Source organism: Gambusia affinis, linkage group LG04 (assembly GCF_019740435.1).
Source record: "Gambusia affinis linkage group LG04, SWU_Gaff_1.0, whole genome shotgun sequence".
NCBI classification, from domain to species: Eukaryota; Metazoa; Chordata; class Actinopteri; order Cyprinodontiformes; family Poeciliidae; genus Gambusia; species Gambusia affinis.
This window is the reverse complement of record NC_057871.1, coordinates 27,630,039-27,651,556: the sequence shown is the minus strand read 5'-3', so window position 1 is coordinate 27,651,556 and position 21,518 is coordinate 27,630,039. Positions and strand designations below refer to the sequence as shown.

Sequence of the window (21,518 nt, the reverse complement as noted above, 5' to 3'; positions counted from 1 at the left end):
CGCATGTGGTTTGCACTTCAGGGCCACCACAGACATGAGTGTCGCGGAGCTGCTTCTGGCCTGTCTGGAACAGTTGAACAAGAACGAATTCCAGACGTTTAAGTGGTATCTGGAGCAGCACCAGCTGGAAGGTTACAGGTCGATTCCTCTGTCTTATCTAGAGGACGCAGAGCGGACTAAAACAGTGAGTAAGATGATAGAGAACTACACAGAAGACGTTGCTGTGACGGTTGCTGTGTCCGTCCTGAAGAAACAACAAATGAATGATCTGGCGCAGAAGCTGTCGAACACACATCCAGGTGATTATGACTTTACTTGATTCCCTTTTAGGCTACACTTTCATCCTCTGCCATCTCTGTGCATCTAATCTGCTGATTTTTTACATTTTTTGGAGTGCAGAGAAGTTGAATACAGTGTCCTCCACCACTTCCTCTTCTGGAACCGCACCTGAAGCCTCACCTGTGACCGCGCCGCCTGCAGCCGCAGCCGCAGGTCCCTCATTGGTAGCTCAGGAGGGAAGTGTGATCTTTGCTCCAATAATCAGCAGTAGTGAACCCGGAACATGGAACATAACTCTTAGCAAAAACTAATGAAACTTCTACGTGAAACGCAGCCCGTTTTTAGTACTGTTTTACAATGGCTTTATTGTGCTGTCTTTTTTTCTGCAATTTTAGTTTTATTTTCAGAGGTACGATCATTTGTCATTGTATACAAATAATCCAAGAAGACGATATGAACAGAGACTCGCAGAGGAGCAGAAAGTATCCTGAACCAGTTTAATTTTTGGTACACTGGTTCAGCTCCTGTTCTATTGTGTCTCATCAATTCAACTGTCTCTTTTTCAGAAAGATCCACTTTAACCTTGTTTTAGTAAATCTGTCTATTTGCAAATAAATCATGTGTGATTTTATTATTTTTACTTCAGAGGTATTTCAGCCACCATGTCTGCCCATTCTGTCCATGTCGGAGGTCGCACCGTCTATTGATGCTCTTCTGAGGCTGCAGATGTCACAATGTTAGTTATAATAGATGTTTATTGGCATCCCCAAATAATAAAGTCTGAGATATCTACGATAAATGTTTCAAAATGTTTGGGTATCTTCCTATGAAACAGAAAGGTATGATTAAATCACAGGTTATGGCCCTTATGAAGGATTTATTTTATGCTGACTTAATGGAGATTCAGTGGAAAGAAAAACTGATGTCTTATCTACCAAGTGATTTTTTTGTGTGTGTGTGTGTTGTGTTGAAGAACAATTATAATTTTTCACTCTTTCGTCTGGTATATGTTGTATTACCATTTGACTTCAGATTAGCAAATGTTTGAGTAATTTATATTCCAGGATATTTGCCTCTCTTTCACAACTTTGTGAAATGTTCATTTCACAATTGTCATTATGGCAATAATGACCATCTCACAAACATTAAGCATTTTAAATACACAACTGCCATGTTGTTGTTGCTACTATGCAGCTGGCAACACAAAAAGACAACAGACATTTACATTTTGTCGGTCTTCTTTATTTTGCGTTTTAATATAAATGAATGTGTTGTTTCTTTTTGTCTTGTCAATTCCCAGTATGTTTTTTTTTTTTTAAAGATGGCATATGAAGTGGCTGCCATACTCAATCAATTGTATAGCTTATGTAACCCAGTGTTAAAAACACAAGTAAAAATTAAGAGTTAAAAAGTAGGAAAGTTAAAAAAAATATGTTCATAAATATAGGTTAAAAGTTCTAAAAATCTTCTAAAAAAGCTGTGAAATATGCCTTTAGTGATTGCTGTTAGTGACGGATTAGGCATTTCACATCAGCCAATAAGGTTGATTGTCCCGCCCCTTTAAATGCTATGCTGAGATTTTGCTCAGAACGCGTCAGACGCGCTGGAGAGCTCACAGCTGACGGTTGTTTCCATGAAGAGCTTGAAGAAATTTGATGAATCTGGAAATCGGTGAGAAAAACGTTATTAATATAAATTCGCAAAATATATAATTCAAAATAGCAAATACGTTTTTGTTAGATCTCGGAGGGTTTCCCTTGAAAGCGACTGAAGCCGGAAAAAGCCGTTGGTAGCGTCGGAGCATCTGTGAGTGGCCCGCACGCGCTCGGCAGTTGGCTCAATAAATTCGGTAAAACTTGGCTAAAATACGTAATATCTGATCAAATTTTTTTAAAATATTTTTTTATTGTAAGATTTTGAATTATTATTATTATTGTGGGTGTTGTATTTTTTCTGTGTAGTTGTACTTGTTTTCTATTACATGTTCTGGTATTTCAATGATGCTATTTCAGTTAAGTGCTTTTCCGTTGGCACTGCAGGGAACTTCTAGTGTTGTAGATGTTCTTCATTGGCACTTTTAGATTTAAATATATTTTTATTATTATTATTATTATTATTATTATTATTATTATTATTATTATTATTATTATTATTATTATTATTATTATTATTATTTTCCTTTACCTCATATAAGCTAATTTATTTAGTTTTGCTGATGTGTTGGTAACATTGTATTCTGATGACTTGGATATTAACATGAAAAAAAAACTTGAGACAGTATGAAAGATCTCTTTAATTATAGCTTAAGCTTTATTGATATCGGCATTTTATATTCTAAGATGTTTTACTTTGGCCTTGTTCCAGGTGAGGTTTTTATTTTTGCCATGTTATGGTGCAATTTTTGGCCTGTGGTGCCCAGAGACCCGATGATCGTCCTCATCTGAACTTGGATGGCGAGCCCCAGCCCAGAGAATCAAGAGAACCGGTAGAGAGTGACCCAACTGGTCACTAGCTGTGAAACATTGAATTGACAGACACATTGGAAAACATTATTTATTTTATTTTTTCTTTAAAAAGTGCACAATTTTTATTTGTTTATAAATTTGGATCCACAATTGTTATTATATTAAATTCTATTCTTTCTTATAAACACTGTGTACTCTCTGTTGTTACTCACACCCAGGCTCCCTAGAATTTAGAATTCTTCTGATCTGGCCCAACTTTCTTTGTAATTGTATAGAATTGGTATTAGTCATTGAAGTAAATTAATTTATCTGCCATTTATTATTATCAGGTGAATTTAAATTAACCTTTCTTGTGGGTTACACTTACCTATAGATATTATGTTACCATTATGCTAGATTACTGTCATTATTTTGCATGTTTGTATTGCTGCACGCATGTGATTCACCACAAGATTGAAGGTCAAATTTAAATTAAATTAAGTTAAATTTCTTCAGGAATTTTCTAGTAATACATTTGTATGTTAATCAATATACAATTAATTACATAATATATAATTAATATGATAGTTAGTAATATAGTAATTATTATATTGCTAAGTACTATACTAAAATGATTCTGATAAATCATAATAATTATTGTTAATTACAATAATAAATAATTATTACCAGTATAATAAATAATAATAATTAGCATTATTTATGTTGACAATTATTACTATTGATAATGATACTAGTAATAATATAACATAAAGTTATTATATTGTAATATTGTTATTACTGTTACTGTTTTTTAATAATAATAATAGTAATATTAATATCGCCACACAAAAAAAAACAAAAAAAAAAAAAAAACCAGAATATGCAGACCATTACAGTTCTGTTTTTACAGCTTGATGTTTATTTAATGTTATTAATTTTAGATTAGACGCCCCCATGAGGAAGTAGCGCAGTCCTCCAACAACCACACTGATATTAGCTGTGTCCTAATTCAGGGTCTGCATCCATTTTTTTTTTTTTTTTTACTTCAAAACTTTTTTTATTACATTAAAATGTTAATACAATATGGAAGCCTGTTTCCACCACTCTGTTAAAAAAAATCTCATTATAATGAGATAGCGTCTCAAAATAATGAGATAGTATCTCTAAATTTTAAACCTGATAGAATGATAAAAAACAAACCTACCGTACTTAAATTAATGGTTTTAATATACTACTGTCAAACTAAACTTAATTTTTAACTATTAAAATCCCTGTTTTAATCCCTAGCCTCCTGAAATATACACTTCTGACGTCCATCATGACGCAGTTGCAAAGTGTTAATAGTTTGAGTCATGCAGAACTGATCTGACCGTTTCCATAGCAACATTCAGAATACTTTCATCTCAAAACATCAAGTATTTTACAAGCAACTCTTTGACCGTTAGCACTTTGACCCTTAGCTTTCTTTTGCAAGGATTTTTAATATGGAAAAGCTCTTAGCAGCCACCATGTTTTTTCCCTTACCTTTTGGCGCAGGATACTTGACAACCACTGGAGTGAGGAGAGTTTTCAACACACTATTTCCTGGTGTCAAATTTGATGTAAGTAACTCTCAAGACGAGAGCATGGACTACGACGTTTACCTTTTCAATGCTTATCCGGCTGGGAAGCAAACTTCACTGAATGGGGAAAAACTTACAGCAAGCTGAGTTTTCAGACAACGTTACTCTTGAACAGACTTCCCTGGCTGGGGAAGTTTGTACAAGATACTGTAGACCAATGGGGGGGACGGAGAGGGGTATGAGGGTGAGACAAATGCTGTTGTTTCTTACGAGGGGGGTAGGATTTTCAAAATAAAAGCTCTTCCAGACTCAATACATAGAACGGACATATTTAATTATTTCTTGCGCGGCCCGGTAACAATTGGTCCGCGGCCCGGTGGTTGGGGTCCACTGCTATAGACAAATCGTGTCAATGCAATTTTCTTGACACTGTTAATAACATTTTTGACCGAAGAGCCGTTTTTGTTTTTCCCCTCACTAGCCAGCAGGATATATTTATTCCAGCTGTAGAACAAATAATTTGTTGTTCTTCAGTTCAATCTGTAGAGACTCAGACAGACAAAGGGTAACCATTAGAAAAGTTTAATGACAATATGTTTTAAATCTTTGGCGCCTGGGCCCCGGCTAAGGACATTGATCATCGCAAACTTTGCGATGGGCTTGGATGAGCATTCCGTATGCTGAGAGGAACGTCATCCCCCCGGGACCCGGCACTGGTGGTGGAGGCGATGAAGGATGTGGCCTGATGCTGAGCGAGTGGAGGTGAAGGGGTGGAGGTGGGTTGAGCTCTGCTGGGAAGCGCACGACGCCATGGATGGCTGTCCTTATCAGCTGGGGCTTGGACGGTGATTGGACGTGACGAGTCTTGGACCGGTGTTGAGCAATCAACGGTGATGAGCCGGAAGTTCCGGCTGGATGATGCAGGTGGGGCTAAAAGAGTCTTCCAGCTTGAATTTACGCCTAGGCTTCATTTTGTGAGGACTCTGTCAGAACCCTCCGTAATATTGCAAACCAGGAAGTGGCAGCTTCCCAACGTCTACGACAAGCTGGCTGGTAGTTTACGCAATGAAAGAACTTATACATTGGAAAACATAAAAGACGGTGTTGCTATTTAACAACGGAGTAGGTCATTTGTGCGGCTGAGCATCGTTTTTGAAGATAAATTTGATTGTAACGATTCGAGACCGGAAGGACTCCCAGCAAGCTTGTTGTTTAGCCATCTAGCAGAATTGTCGACAGTTAACAGTCAATGTTAGCAGGTGTTGTGATGGCTGTGCCGCACATACAGTTCTCCGTTGCAGTAATTTTACTCTTAGTACTGCTGTCGGGGTGTAACGCGAGGATACACAAGCTCAGTCTAAATGTAAGTTTTGGTTTGGAGTAACGCTAACGCTTATTAACATTAGAAATGTTGATTTTAGCTAATGGACTTCCTACCTTCCCTTTTACTCATCGCAAAATTTGCTTTGACCGAAACCTAAAAATTTGTTTCTCCTTCATTCTGAGAGCCAATTAGCTTTTGTATGTTTAAAATATTTGTGATCACAAATCTTAAGCATTTTTATTTTTTATTTTCAGAACGAAACACGGTTTGCCATTGACCTCAACAATTTTGGTTTCTTTGCAAATGGAACTCTAAATGTGAGCATGTCCTCCCTGTGGCTCAATGATATTGTGAACTACAGCCTCTACCCAGTAAGTCTGTTTGTTTTCATTTTCTTTCAGGTAAATATAAAGAAAAAGAAAAGTTGAAGGAAGCAGTTGTAATCTTTTTCTCCCCATATTAGTTTTGCAGTGAGAACTCTAGTATGTTCTTTTAGATCCTGGTTGAGAAATGATAATAATGAGGTAATTGATACAGTTTGTCTTTTTCTTTATTGGATACATTTTCTCTTCATTTATTAGACTGGTGTAATTTACTCACTGCTCAGTTTTAAAATACTTGATTATGCAGTGCTGTAAAAGGGAAACCTCTGTTTGTTTTGTGACCCGATCTCCTTTTTTGCAATTTATTTAAGAGACTATTTGTTTGCTGTAGGCCATAGTAGATGCAAAGGGGGCACATTTCTAACAAAAATGTCAAAAATTTTGAGATTAATCTCAGAAATTTGCTAGAGAAAACTTTGAAGTTTCTGAGTTTGAAAAACCCAAAATTTTCTAGGAAAAAAAACTCAGAAAACTTTAGATTTTTGTAGAGAAAATGAGTTTCAGAAATGAAAACTCTTTGACTGAGAAAACCATGCTCATCAGAAATGGGCTTCTTCACGACATCTCTTACATAACGACGTGATTTCTATCACTAAGCTGCACACAGTAATTGCTTTTTATTATATTTTTGAATTTGCTGATATTTATCGATGCTCTCGTGGAACAAACAGCTGAGATAGTAGAATAAGATTTCCAATAGTAGTAGTAATAATAATAATATTTTACATTAATTGAAAGTTATCAAGACAAAAATAAATCAGAATTCTCCTAAGAAATTTTTTATTATAAACAATACAATAAAGCCCACCTGGCCCATCACAAAAAGCAAAAAATCAGTGAATCATATCATAAATTAAAACGATCACAATAATTTCCATTTGAATGATTTATTGTTTTTCTCTTTCTATCAAAAACTGAATGATAAGAAAAATCTTCTCAACTAGCTCCTTTTTATGAAGGACAATTTTGTTTACCGAGACTTCATGGTTCATTTCTGTTGTTTCTGTTTGATTTATTTTGGATATTTAAATAATCTTCCAGTTCCAGTGTTAAATGTTGGTTTGAATTTAAACTTAATCGATCGTTGAAAATGTGTTCTTGCATTATTATTATTCTATTAACATTATGTTACTGGAAAATTATCTCGCAACAATATTACCATTTATCACGATAACGTCTGGGACAATTTATCATCCAGAAAAATGTATCATGACACGCCTAACCACAACTAATCATAGGTTTTCTCTGTCTATTGAAGGAAATAAATGCCAATCATATCAAAAGCTGATTCTTGTCCACATTGTCGTCTGCTTTAGGTTGGCTTCAGCCTGTCCAGGTCTCGAGTTAATGGGGTGTTGTCGTACACAGTGAGTACTGTTGAGACGCTTATCCAGGGTTGCACGTGTACTCATGCACATACAGCTGTATTTCACACATAGTATGTTTTCATTTTATGCACTGAGAGCTTTTGGAGGAATGGAACTTGACCTTGCATGTTTCACTTTCAAACAAAAGGCTTTCAGTAGAAGTGAAACTTAAGCTGACACCATGATATCATGGCATTCCTTAGCTGACGTAGTTCATCAGACGACCAATAAGGCGTGTCTTAGATATAAAGAATGGATCGTCCGTTTTTGATCAGATGCTGTTTAGTCCCGGTGTATTCACGTCACAACCAATTAGCCTGTGAGGGTAAGCGTCTCTTTCTTTTTAGCGCTAAAAAGAATAAAATAAGTAAAGTCTGATTATTTGTGTTTGACTGATTTTCTGCACGTGTGATCACATGCTTCCGATTCATCGATAGTATATTTGGTTCAACAACTTGGTAGCGCAGAGGATGGTTACATGTTGACACACGTGCAGAGTTGTGCAGATTTGGCCAGCCGTTTGGGCTGCTGCGGCCTGGCCGGACAGTGTAACAGCGTTGGGCCCAAAAAATCTAGTAAGGAAGTTTTTTCCTTGAACGCATTTGCACTGTCTGTTGTGGGGCTGCCTAAAAGTTAAAATATCAGCCGTAATAGTTTAGGAAGAGTCAATAGAGCAAGCTGATTTGAATTGTCAGCTGTGTGTACGTTCATGTGTGTGCGTGCAAAGTAATGAAATAGAAATAAAAAGAGATGAAATAGAAATAAAAAGAGATGAAATAGAAATAAAAAGAGATGTTTGCTGGATTGGCTTATTAGTGAGAGGTGGCCGTCTCCCCCTTGTGCCACTCACACAGGTGTGTGAGTGCGTCGGACGCGACCAAGGTTTTGGCTGGGTTTTTGTCGGTTTTTAGATCCCGGAGAAGTGACTAAGCTCCAAAAATAAACGCGTAGCCAATCCGAGCCAGCTCAAGAGAGCTGACCGCAGAGTAAAAGAAAAAGTTGATTACGATAGAGTTGATTGTGATCTGTGCCTAGGACAGCCTGGGACAAAGGTTGATTACGATAGAGTTGATCGTGATCTGTGCCTAGGACAGCCTGGGACAAAAGTTGATTACGATAGAGTTGATCGTGATCTGTGCCTAGGACAGCCTGGGACAAAAGTTGATTACGATAGAGTTGATCGTGATCTGTGCCTAGGACAGCCTGGGACAAAAGTTGATTACGATAGAGTTGATCGTGATCTGTGCCTAGGACAGCCTGGGACAAAAGTTGATTACGATAGAGTTGATCGTGATCTGTGCCTAGGACAGCCTGGGACAAAAGTTGATTGCGATAGAATTGATCGCGATCTGTGCCTGGGACGGCCTGGGACAAAAAAGTTGATTGCGATAAAGTTGATCGCGACCTGTGCCTGGGACAAAAAGTTGATTGCGATAAAGTTGATCGCGACCTGTGCCTGGGACAAAAAAGTTGATTGCGATAAAGTTGATCGCGACCTGTGCCTGGGACAAAAAGTTGATTGCGATAAAGTTGATCGCGACCTGTGCCTGGGACGAAAAGTTGATTGCGACAAAGCTGATCGCGATCTGAGCCTGGGACGAAGTATAACTGAAAAGAGAATAAGAGATTTCTTCTGTGGGAAGAAAATAAAGACGTTTTCTTTGTGGGAAGACGAATATGAGTTAGAATAAAGAGAACGTCCAGGGCTCAAAGCGGGATCCTTTTATGTGTTCTCTGTCTGTTTGTCAGCTCCGCCGCCGAGCGGAGTGCGTGTGGGTGTGTGAGAGCTGCAGACGTTTTTGCTCTCATGTGTTCTGGTGCTGGTGAACTGTAATTTAAACACGGTTAAACACGACAAAACAAACAGTGTTTAAGTTATCAAGTGTGTGCCGTCCCGCCGCCGTGCGGACAGTTAAAGAGGTTTGACTTTGTCTGTGGTGTTGTCTCGTCAGCCGACGAGCAGGTGCCGCCGTGCCCACTAAACAAAACATAAGGTGATTTCTGAATTTGCAAAATGGAGAGTGACTCCAGGGATGAGGGTTACGACTCAAAGTGGGGCACAGGCCCTTGGGTGACTCTCGGGGAACAAATAGACGGACTAATAACTTATCTGGCGGAGCAAGATGAATTTCAAAATAAAGGGGAAGAACAAAATAAAAATAAAAACAGAGACCTCCGCCGTGTGTGTGAGTAATAAATTATAACAAAAAAAAAAAAAAAGGCAGGGAGAAGAGAAGAGGTGATTCTTGCTCCAGGCATGGCAGAGGTCGACAGGAAGAAATTTGATTTAAAAGGGTGTATAGGACCTTTGTTTATTGTTGGTGAGCAAATAGAGGAATAACTAGCATAACTAGAAGAAAATCTACAATCACTAAAATTTCAGCAAAAGATCTAACAAAATTTATGCTACTAAATTTCACCAACTTAAAATTATCAGAGTCTAAGCTAATAATGATTTGTAAAACTTTCTCTCCTTTATTAAAAAAGAAAAGAAGGAATATTCGGTAATACATGCTAGTTTGAAATTAAATTGAACAGTTTTAAGGGCTGAAAATAATTGAGACTGAAGTGTTTATATACCATAAAGTATTTGTTGCATTTAAACTGAACAGTTAATTTAGAATTTCATTCTATAAATGAATTTACATTTTATTAAAATGGGTGAAGTGCTCTAGCAGCAGGTAGTTCAGTTACTGCTGGATTCTAACATATGTCTGACATAGTTTTAATAACAATAAATAAATACATGAATGAATAAATAATAAATAAAAATGTGCATTACTTAAAAACAGGAACCTGACAACTAAAAGATAATATTAACATATTAAATATGTTAACTAATATTGGAAATTTCATGAAGCTTCAATAAAATTGATAATTTGAGCATAGGACAACAAGAAAAGCAGACTGAAAATTTGTGACTAACTGAAAATCAGATAAATATTTATGTTTCTGTTTGTGCCGCTTTGGTTGATGAAAATTAGTGTGATTATGAGAACAAACAAACTGTACTCAAGCACTGAGTAACTGATGAAGTTATTAATTATTTAATAAATAATAATTATAAAAAGATGTCTACTGCTATAAAATAAAAGATTAAAGGAAATTTTGATTTAAATAACTGGCTACTTCAAACTGATGATTGTGAATATAAATAACGTTTTCTAGACTGAAATTTAAACTAGGTTTGACTGATTGATTGATGATTATTAAATTCATAAATACATATTGAATTAGAGGATTTTAGATTTGGTTTAATTTTAGGACGGTAATTTTTGTTTAAAAAGTGTAAAAACCCAAGAAAAAAACAATGTTCTGCAGAGGAGCGAACTTTGGGTTGTGTCATCTGTCAGGAATCAGACAGAAGTGTTCCACCTTGATGAATTTGACAACATCTACATGTAAGATTTCTGATTAATTGCCTCTTTGCTAACAAGTCTCCTACAAACAATGTCACTACCAGGTAAAACTAATAATTTTTAAGCGTGCCATGCACACCACAGGACAGGATGAAGCTCTATAAGGGAAATAGGTCAGCTGATCAAATGTTAAAATAACAAAAGCAGCAACAGGATAACATAGAACTGGAATCCTCTTAAATTAAGATAAAAAAGAGCAAACAATAGATAAAATTGTTCTAGCTGACATGCAGGCAAATGCTCCAATAGCAAGATCACAAATGAGAATAATTAAAAGGGGCAACACTGAATGATAATAAAATTTTTCAATTAAAAACAAAAACAGAAAGAGGCAGGAGTTTTCACTAAAAGAGGCTGAAGACAAAACAGGCAGACTGCAGAGACAGAACTCAGGCAAAATGAAAACTATTGGGTTCCTGACAGGGACAATAACATAAAATAATTTTTTTTAAAAAAAGGGTCATTGCCACCAGCTCTGAACACACTAGCATAAAAATACACACTTGACTATTTTCGTTTTGGGCAAAATCAAGAACATGAATGCTCTTAAAGGGCCAGTTGTACCAGAATGTATTGATAAAAGCCATTCACAAATTGTTAAAATATCACGCATTTCTTAAATATCATTGAATTTTTGTGATTTTTTGCAATAAAAAGTGTTTGTGGTAGCAATTTGGAAATATTTGCACTTATTTATGACGGTAAATTTGACTTTTTATTACTCGCTGTACAGGTCATATAATGGGAAATCAATTAGGTTTGAGGCAGCTGTTTAGTTCAAGTAAGGAAGTTTCACATTTTTTTTATTAAAACTGCAAAAACTCCCAATTATTTGCTCAGAAAAGTGCAGGGATTTGTTGATTTTGGTGAATTTCCCTGATAATTCTAAAAGAAACTGGAGCGACTTATTGATATAATTTGGCAGTAAACGGATAGAACTGCATTAATTTGATTGATAGCATAATATTTAAGCACACTTAGTGTTTAGTTTAGAATCTGGAGGGCCGCACAAACCCACAGTGGCGGACTGGCCCACGGGCCTTCAGTTTGACACGTGCTCTAAGGGGATATATCCCGTAATAATTAATATCACAGAAGGAACTTTGACAGTCAAGGGGGAACTGCTACCCCACAAAACTTCAGGAGTCCACACTGGGAATAGAACCCCGACTTGGACTGTATTAGATCAAACCCCATCATCACCAAATCCCATGTTTGGTCCCAACTAAATGACATTATATCTAGAAACCTGGCTCAGAAAATCTACAGTTAATCTTAAAGGTCCATGCACAAACTTAATTGAAATGTTTAAAGAAGCAGTTTTAAAAGGCGTCCCTGAATATGTTATGCAGTCTATAAAACACAATCAATGATCTCGCAGGGTGTGAACATGTGAGATGGAAAAGACACCTGCTTCATCACCTCTTAAAGGCGCAGGACGAATAAAAATAAAAAACAGTCTTGAGGGCTTAGGCACTCAGACGCTGAAACTCCAATTGCAGGAAGCAAAACAAAATTACATTACTTAAATAATAATAAAAAAAAAAAAAAAAAAAACAAGAACATGTGATGGTTGCAGCAGCATCTTCTCAAAATAAATCTACACAGGGTAAAATTCCAAATTACTGGCAAAACTCTAATCATACTGGGGGGGGGAACTGGTTCCTCCTCCTGCTTTTTCTTTTTTATATCCTCAAACAGATACAGAGCGTTTCCTCGTGGACGGGGATGGCGTTTGGCTGGATGTGGATGGGGGCCATGGGGCAAGGTCACGGAGCACGAGGCCAAGGACCAAAGGAACTTGACGTGCTACCAGTGCAGACATTTTGGACACTGGGCCAAACACTGTGTGAACATACCAAAGACTGCCAGGTTTGATCCCCAACAATCCTTATGTGATTCCTGGACATTGCTTTCAGGGGAATACTGAGGCCACACAGAACATCTACTGAAACACTGCTGAGGACCCCAGAGACAATGTGGGTACAGCAGACCCCATGTTGTCTGCAACAGTGGAAGGAAAACACACAGACTTCCTGGTTGACACCGGAGCCACACATTCCACTCTGAACTCTGCTCCTCCTTTTTCTCTGACATCAAGAACTGTGTCTTTAACAGGGTTCACATGGACTGAACAGAGTCTGCTATTCACGATGCCTCTGACCTTCACCTTGGGTAATCAGAATATGAAACATTCTTTTGTAAGTTTTCCTACGACTCCCATGAATTTACTTGAGCGAGCTTTGCTGATAAAGATGGCAGCAACAATCATGTGCTCGGCTGATGGAATAATTGTTGCTTTTCCTGATGGCACCTCCCTTCTTTGTGGAAATTTCCAAACAGAAGGACAGTATCTGATCCAGCCAGTGGTGTCTGAGTTTGCTGACATCTATTGGGGACTTTTAACAAATTTACCCTACAGCAGCCTAATGTCAACGTTCTTGGCCTGGAAGCCCTGGCTCCTGTGTCTGCGCTTCTGTGTTCCTCCTCCGGTCCAACACTCGTGACCCTGTTCTGCGACAGAGACGCCTCTGAATGGTTCCAGGAACCTTTACTTTCCACTTTGAAGGAAACAACCTGGCAGGTAAAAGTCTCGGACATTTATGTAGCTCCTGTTGGTGTAGCTGCTGCTGTCTCTTCAAAAAAAACAATCAGAATGGTATTAAATGTCTCACATTTCTCTCTGTTTGCACCCTGAGCACCAAGTGAAAAAATTGGGCGTGATGATGAAACGTTCCTGGCAGCCACAGATTCTGATTGCCACAGCAGCACTAGGTTTGTTTTCCTCCCATACTCTTTACACATGTAATATCTGTCATTCAGGGTCTGATCACATAATAAGTCTTAAAGGAAAATGTACTGCAATTTTCCATAAATCAGTGACCTTAGACATTCTGATGAGGCTCCTTGGTTTGTAAAAGTAACAATCTTCAAACATATTTGTCAGCATATCTACATTTCTTAATTAAATGGTTTTCTTTATATTGTTTGGTAAGATATTCGATTTAATCTGTCATATTTCCATTAACTGTAAGCATAAAATTATTGTCATTACTAGACTTAAAGACTTTAGTTATGTGTTTCACTTTTGAACTGATTTACTAAAATAAATTAACATTTAATATGCAATGCATAAAAATATTTTAACGTTGAATGTTCCCTCATAATGGAATCGATTTTAGTTTAACCAGGTTTTGCAAGATATTTTGCAGGACTGCCCACTAGACCTTTTGCTTGCTGCACCAGTAACAGAGACCTGCGTTAAAGCCACCTCTCTGGTTTTGCAGTGCCTCGTCAAACAGATTTTAAGGTCAGTAAAAGCAGATTGCTCGAAAACAGGCTAAGTTTCTGGGTAGAATAATTTCAGCAGGAACGACTGGCATGTCCCCATGGAACAAGCTTTTGTCTCTCTCCAACAACACATGGCTTCGGCTGCAGAGCTCTCCATCCCTGAATACATTTTACAGTTCTTTGGAGGATATTTCTGGAACAAACCTGACTGTTTTGTTTCAGAAAAAGGGGGAGGAAAAGGGCATCACCCTTGTACACAACAGGCAGCTGGGATACCTGCTGCCTGATACAAAAACTGAACACATAGTCATGGGACATTCACTGAGTTTCACCATGACAGCGTTGAGGCAACAAACACTTTCCAAAGTCCTGAAAGCTCCAAACATTTCACTCACACACCAAGACATAAATATGGCAGACTGTTTTTCAGAAGGAGAACCACACGTGTGTGCAGACCTGGTGGCAAAGACAGACAAGGTAACACCAGGACTTCAGCAGCTCCTCTGCTGGGACCAGAGGTGAGACAGTTCTTTACAGATGGTTGTTGTTTCAGAAACAACACACAAGGGTTAAGAGCCTGGAAGAGGTGGTAAGATGCCAAAAGGGGGCGCCACCTGAAGAGAAAAACGTGAAACAAATGGGTGCTGGAGGGGCCCAGATGGCAGGTTAATTCTGCCTCCTGGGAAAATACAAGAGCTGCTCCAAGAAGCTCACAGGGTTGGATATGTTGGGACGAAGCAGATGATGCACAATCTTAAAGAGTGGTGGCACCCCCAAATGATCCACATGGTGAAACATTTTGTGAAAAATTGTTCGGTGTGCGGACAGCTGAATCCTAAGAAAACTTTGAATCCACATCAGGGACAGTTTCCTTCAGTCACATGTCCAGGGAAAGAAATTGTGTTGGATTCTACTGACATAATAAACACGTTGCAAGACAAAAATATTTGCTGATTTGTGTTGATGCTTTCACAGGATGGCCTGAAGCCTGGCCAGCAACAGCAGAAGATAGTAAAATCATCATAAAATGTCTAATCAATCATTACCTCCCAAGGCAAAGCAGAATGAATGAATCAAAATTTAAAACAAAATTGGCTAAGGTTTGTGCACAAACAAAATTAAATTGGGTTGATACATTACACAGGAACCAACTTGTGGTTAGACTGATTAACTGCAACAGCACGATAATATCAAATGTCTAACTGTGTGGCCTGCACAGCTGGACGACCCAGAATCTATACTGAACCTGCTTCTTTGATTCCATCTGACATTTGGGGTTTTAACTGCATGCTTAATATGACTAAGTTTAAACAGCCCTCTGGAGGTGACACTTTAACAGCTTTATTTCCAGTAATCAACAGCGGAGCCCGGATGGTGCCGCTATTCCAGTTAAAGATAACTATGTCTATTTCAATTTTACAACAGGTAACCGCAGTGTGGGCCGGATCCCTGAAAGTTGGTGTAACATCACATTCCCACAGCACTTAATAGGCTAGAGATGGGATATTTTATCTATGCAGGGGTAATAAACTAATTGAGAGAACATAGACTGGTGTGACAGGTGTCTGTGCTATGGTGAGACTTAGAGCCTGTGTCATCATGGTAGGTGAACAACAACCTCTGAATCACAGCATCTTTTCACAGGTCAAGTGCAGCGAAACTGTGGAGCTGCAACTTTCCAGATTTTAAATGTAAAAAGTCCAATCCTTTCTCGGTGTGCCTGGATGAAAATGAGGCATCTGGACACACGTAGAAACTGGTTGACATCAACAGATACTAGACGACACAATTTTGAATTAAGTTTGCAGATCTCATTAAAACAAATTAATCCTGTTGACTTCTTAAGATTTGGCCAGTATCATTACATTGTGTTAAGACTGAATTTTTATCTAAAACATTGATTGCCAAGTTTAAAATGTGTTTTCATTTTGTTCACTAAACATATTTCTTTTCAGTTGGTAAGTTTGTATCCCTTTATGACCACTAACTACTTTTATATTTTGAACTTAAAGATTTCACCTCTCGAGTACTAAAAGGGATCTTAACAATACTTTGTTTAGGATTTTATTTGTCAGTGTTATATCTAACATTTAATCATTTATCTTATTCTCATTAAGTTTTGGCTCATCCAAGCTTTCATATTGACTAACATTTTATTCATCTTGCATTATTCAATTTATAGTTTACCGGCATTCACAGTATTAACCTCACATTGTATTCTATTTACATTTTATTGTTTGTTCACGTTTCACTAATTTAAAAAAAAAAATAATAATAATATAAGAAACAGATTTCAAATGCCGGCTTCAATTTCTAATATTTATTTTTAAATTTACTCCTTTAACTCATTAATTTCATTTTATTGTGCAATTCAAACCGGTTCCACATTGATAGGGTTTGCTAGAAGACATTGCCTTGATTAAACTTTGTAGATCGCATTACAACTCAATACTACTGAATTCTAATGAATTTTCTAGAATAATTACATTGTACTTCTACTGAATTTTTGCCAATAACACTGATTTGCATTTTTTCGATGGTGTTTGTTTCTTATTCTGTTGATTACACATGGTTTTCATCTAAAAAAAGGGATCTGAAAATTTCTTTGTTTACGTTTAAAATTTTCAAGCATCATCTAACAAATATTCATTTTAAGGTTTATCTTCTTGACTTTTGGTTTAAAAAATCAAAATTTTCACTAATGTTTATTCATTTCTCATTTTAAATTTATTTTTAAATGAAATCTAATGTTTTATTATTTTCTTCATTTTGCATTTCTTTTCAGGTATTAAATAACATTTTATTCATTTTACATTTCAGTTACTATTTATCCATGAAAATTTTGACAATTGATGACATTCACATTATTTTGAAAAATATATATATATATTTCATTTATTTATTTTTTATTTATTAGCTGAATGTTCTTTGTTAGCCTGTAAGAGGAACACTGTGGTTTCTTCCCGCCGCCCAGGGCCAGGGGGCGCTCTGTTCGATTTTTACCCCATAAGAATGAAATGAAATGACAACAACAAACATCGTAATGGGCCCGGGGAGTTTTCCGAACAGTGGGCAGTGTTTCCTCAGGATGTGTGATGCTCCCCAAGCTGTTTGATGTTCTATTTGTGGTCTCTTAGAGACCAAAAGGGGGAGTTGTTGAGACGCTTATCCAGGGTTGCACGTGTACTCATGCACATACAGCTGTATTTCACACATAGTATGTTTTCATTTATGCACTGAGAGCTTTTGGAGGAATGGAACTTGACCTTGCATGTTTCACTTTCAAACAAAAGGCTTTCAGTAGAAGTGAAACTTAAGCTGACACCATGATATCATGGCATTCCTTAGCTGACGTAGTTCATCAGACGACCAATAAGGCGTGTCTTAGATATAAAGAATGGATCGTCCGTTTTTGATCAGATGCTGTTTAGTCCCGGTGTATTCACGTCACAACCAATTAGCCTGTGAGGGTAAGCGTCTCTTTCTTTTTAGCGCTAAAAAGAATAAAATAAGTAAAGTCTGATTATTTGTGTTTGACTGATTTTCTGCACGTGTGATCACATGCTTCCGATTCATCGATAGTATATTTGGTTCAACAGTACCCGCCTTCATAAGTAAACATTGGGTTTTCTACAGCTCTCAATCAGTATTCTGTATAGTAAAACATATCCTCGATAATATATTATCTGTTCAACGTTATTCATTTTAAAAAAAATTTACCAGAGAAGATTAGAGTCTTGTTGTGTTCTCTGTAGGCGGAGGATTCGCAGGAGCTGTGCCCGCTCAAAGTGACGAAGTCCACCAACGACGAACCTCTCATTCTTTTTCTCATTGACAGCAAGCAACTGGGGTGTGTGTTGTTTTAGGATCATAAGTTCCTAATGTGTCACAGCTTTGTGCGAAGGTTAAGCGTTTGACTTGTGTCCATCTAGAGTCAACGTGATCGCCATGGGCGTTCAGGATAACTTCCTGATTGCCAAAGCCAAGTCGGATGAACCTAAAGGTTTGTGTTGCTGATTGTAACGCTTCCTCCAATTAACTGCTGCAGAGTGAATGACGCCACTGTTTTAAAGTGACTAAAGTTAATCTAGATGTTTCTATGCCTCCATTTCTGTTGTTTAGAAAAAAAGAAGGTTACAAAGAGGGCTGATGTCGATTCAATATCAGACGATTCAAATGGGAAGCCAGCAAAGCCAGAAACAAGCCCAAAACAAGATGACAAGGAAGAGATCCCAGGAGGTCAGAAAAACGAACCACCAGCAAATGAAAAGTCAAATGCTAAGGATGCTAAGAAAGTGGAAGAAACTACATTCCTGGTGAGACTTTTTTAGTTTTTCTTGTGGCTACATATTTGTGCAGTTTGTACTTTAAATCAGCATCTTAACTGGAATTTCTTGCAGCTGAACAGTTCAGTCAAGCCGATTTTAGCCCTGGACAATACGAATGGCTTATACAAATTCAGTGTAAGTGCCCTTTCCTCTTCATTTAGACAACATTTAGCAGCGTTTGGTTGGGTTTGCTCATTGATGTATGTTACAGGATTGGACATCTATGTGATTGATGTAGATCAATGGTGCATAATGTTACTGCACCATTGCTACGGATTGAGTCAGGAATATCGCTGGTTGGGAAAATGACACTATCATGCAAAAAAAATCTAAAAACGGGTTTCACTTATAATTTTCGCCAAATGTAATGACATCATGGACAAGAAAACATTACATCCAATAGAGAAGAATGAAGCGACTGAAAAATACAACCCAAAAGAACATAAAGATATTTATGGAGCATCGGGCATTAACAAAAAAATTATTTAAGGGCTAAAAAAAATTATTTTGCAAGTCATTTTATACACTGTAAGGCAACCGACACACCCACTCTCTTATAGGTTATTAGTGGAGTTCAAATTAGTTAATCAACCACTATTGAGTTCAGACAATCAATTAATAATAATTGCAAAATAAACATGAAGCCAGAAACATGATAGTGTAACAAACTGAATGTTGTGATTCATAGTTTTATGGGGGGGAATGTTTTTGTGTTCTTTGGTTCCTGATGCCCATGAATGTAATCTCTGCTCTGTCGTTTAGCAGTGCTTTTGTCTTATCGGTTGCTATGGCAATGGGTCTGTGTGTGATTACCTCATTTGTTCATAGAACATGGCGATATTCTTGACGATCGTCATTTAGGATAATAGTTTTCATAAACTATAGAAGCAATAGTTAGTTAAACTTGAAGATACTTTGCCTTCTACAGCCACAATTCTATAAAATTAAATTATTGACCAATATGAAAAACAGATCCACTTAGTCCTCTCAGAAAGCTATAGATTCAAATCCAGGAAAAATACATTGTTTACGTATCAGAAGATCTGCAATTTTCTCATCTTTGATAAGTCTTTTTATAGAAATCAGGTTAGAACTAAGGGTGCCATTTTGTGACTGCTTCCTGCTCATCCTACATTGGAACAGTTTGGTTTTGTGGACATGACTCGATGTGTAGCAATGGCGGCTAAAGAAGCGCATTACTTGCTGCAGCGGCTGATAGACGGCGTCCGATCTAGTGATGCGTATCGATAGTTGTGGTTTAACGTCTCTTCTCCTCTACAGTTCCTCCTGGTCATTGGCCCAAAGGATCAGGGTCTGTACAGCCTGAAGTTCCACTACTGTCAGAACAGGGTGGCCGGAGTCAAGCTGCCTTATGCCTTGACTGTGAGTCAACGTTCTTTGGCGATGCTCTGCCAGTCCTCAGGCGTCTGATAGGTGTTCATTTAAAATGTCCCCCCTCCACCTCCCTGCAGGTGGACGTGGTAGAGAGGAACCCAGGGAGCTTCCTCTCTGCAGCCGAAATCCCCTTGTCTCGTCTTTACATATGTATGGCCGGAGTCTTCTTCGCTGCTGCTATGTTGTGGGTCTACACGCTCATGAAGCACAGGTACATGGCATGAATTACACTCAAATTGTGATTTCTTTTATATCCCAGAGGTTTTGTCATATCGAGGTGGACACAAAAAACGTAATGGAACTTTGATTGTCTGTGAACGCATCTGCTGCTTTTCATGTGATGCTTTTAAGCCATGGCTGAGGTGCATTCTTGTCCCTCAATGGGGCTCGTGTAATGAGTGAGGGGCAGCGAGGCTCCTCATTCATTACACAAGGGGCATCATGAAAAGACTGGTTGATTGTACGAAGTGGGCGAACATCCGAAAGATGCATATTTAATACAAATTTAAACAGTTCAGTGAAGCTCCCGTAGCTCCTTGTTTACAGCAGCATTAAACATATCAGATGACACAAGCTAACATCATTAAACAGAACTGCTGATGAATAGATTTGTTTGTTCGGATCCCTCATTACTATTATAGCGCTGGGAAAACCTGCTTTCCAAAAACTGAATGCAAACATTCACATTGTTATTGATTAGGTTCTTTTTATCTTTCTTAATGTCATTCTGTGTTTTTTGTCTTTTATCCAAAACATAAGAGGGTACTGTTCTTGGTCTCTTTATTGAGTTTAAGACTTTAGTATCATGCTAACCACACAGGCCACAAACTTGGCCAGATGGCTAACTAGCATAACCTCAAGATTCTCAGGTTGTTTACCTTTTGGAGGGTTTGCACCTGCAGGACACAGGAGATTCCCACACCCAAACCAAACAAGCACACAGTCTTTTGAACTGTAAAAGGCCGTTAAGGATTAAGGAGCGACTCATCTCTGCAGCTATCTTACTTTATTTATTGCACCCCACATCCTGTTGAGACATAAGCCAGGTTCACACTACAGACCTTGGACTACATTATCTTTGGTGAGTGAAGGCAGCAGCATTTTATCCACTTGTGTAAAATTAATTGATGCCAGCAACATTTCTGGATACAATGTTGAGAAACCAAAAAACACTGCAGATAAAACAGAAACAGAAAAAAATCATCAACTACAGTAACATTTTTATTCAATAAGGTCAGAGAAAAGCACAAACTTCCTTTCTATAACTTGAATATGAAGTTTTTTTCTCATCTGCTTCTTTACAGATACAGCGTGTTTAAGATCCACTGGCTGATGGCTGCACTGGCATTCACCAAGTCCACATCTTTAGTTTTCCACAGTGTAGGTCACAGTGCTAGTAATTTTCTTCATGTTCTCAACAAGCGCTTGAGGCATTTTCTGTTTTATCACAGCAGACAAAGTAGTTTATGTGTCTATGGCTTCTGTTTTTCACAGATCAACTACCACTTTATCAACATTGAGGGTCACCCAATCGAAGGCTGGGCAGTCATGTATTATATCACACACCTGTAAGTTATTTCTGCTGGATTTTTTTTATTAGGGATGCACTGTTGTGAAAATTTTAGCTGACATACATATACTCTACCATGAAAAAAAAAATGGACCACACCACTGAAACGGCTTCTGCTGAAGTTGAACACTGTGATGTACTATCTCTCTCACATGG

At 37.8% G+C, this 21,518-nt stretch overlaps 1 protein-coding gene across 10 annotated transcripts in view; it reads left to right on the top strand.

The window, feature by feature from the left end:
• The first annotated feature begins 1,844 nt into the window (after positions 1-1,844).
• The window catches only part of LOC122830350 (protein GPR108), a 40,618-nt gene continuing 20,944 nt past the window's right edge, over positions 1,845-21,518 (top strand). For 2 of the 10 annotated variants that reach the window (XM_044115626.1, XM_044115630.1), the window contains exons 1-8: positions 5,258-5,648; positions 5,864-5,980; positions 7,309-7,359; positions 17,825-17,919; positions 18,002-18,072; positions 18,192-18,385; positions 18,470-18,532; positions 19,679-19,780. In XM_044115626.1, coding sequence (XP_043971561.1) covers positions 5,535-5,648; positions 5,864-5,980; positions 7,309-7,359; positions 17,825-17,919; positions 18,002-18,072; positions 18,192-18,385; positions 18,470-18,532; positions 19,679-19,780 — 807 coding nt within the window. In that variant the 5' untranslated portion in view covers positions 5,258-5,534. Of the gene's footprint in view, positions 1,951-2,019; positions 2,129-2,528; positions 2,765-4,259; positions 4,325-5,257; positions 5,649-5,863; positions 5,981-7,308; positions 7,360-17,824; positions 17,920-18,001; positions 18,073-18,191; positions 18,386-18,469; positions 18,533-19,678; positions 19,781-19,869; positions 20,004-21,096; positions 21,173-21,286; positions 21,361-21,518 lie in introns of those variants that run through there. The other 8 variants (XM_044115632.1, XM_044115627.1, XM_044115634.1 and 5 more) reach the window with 7 other exon arrangements.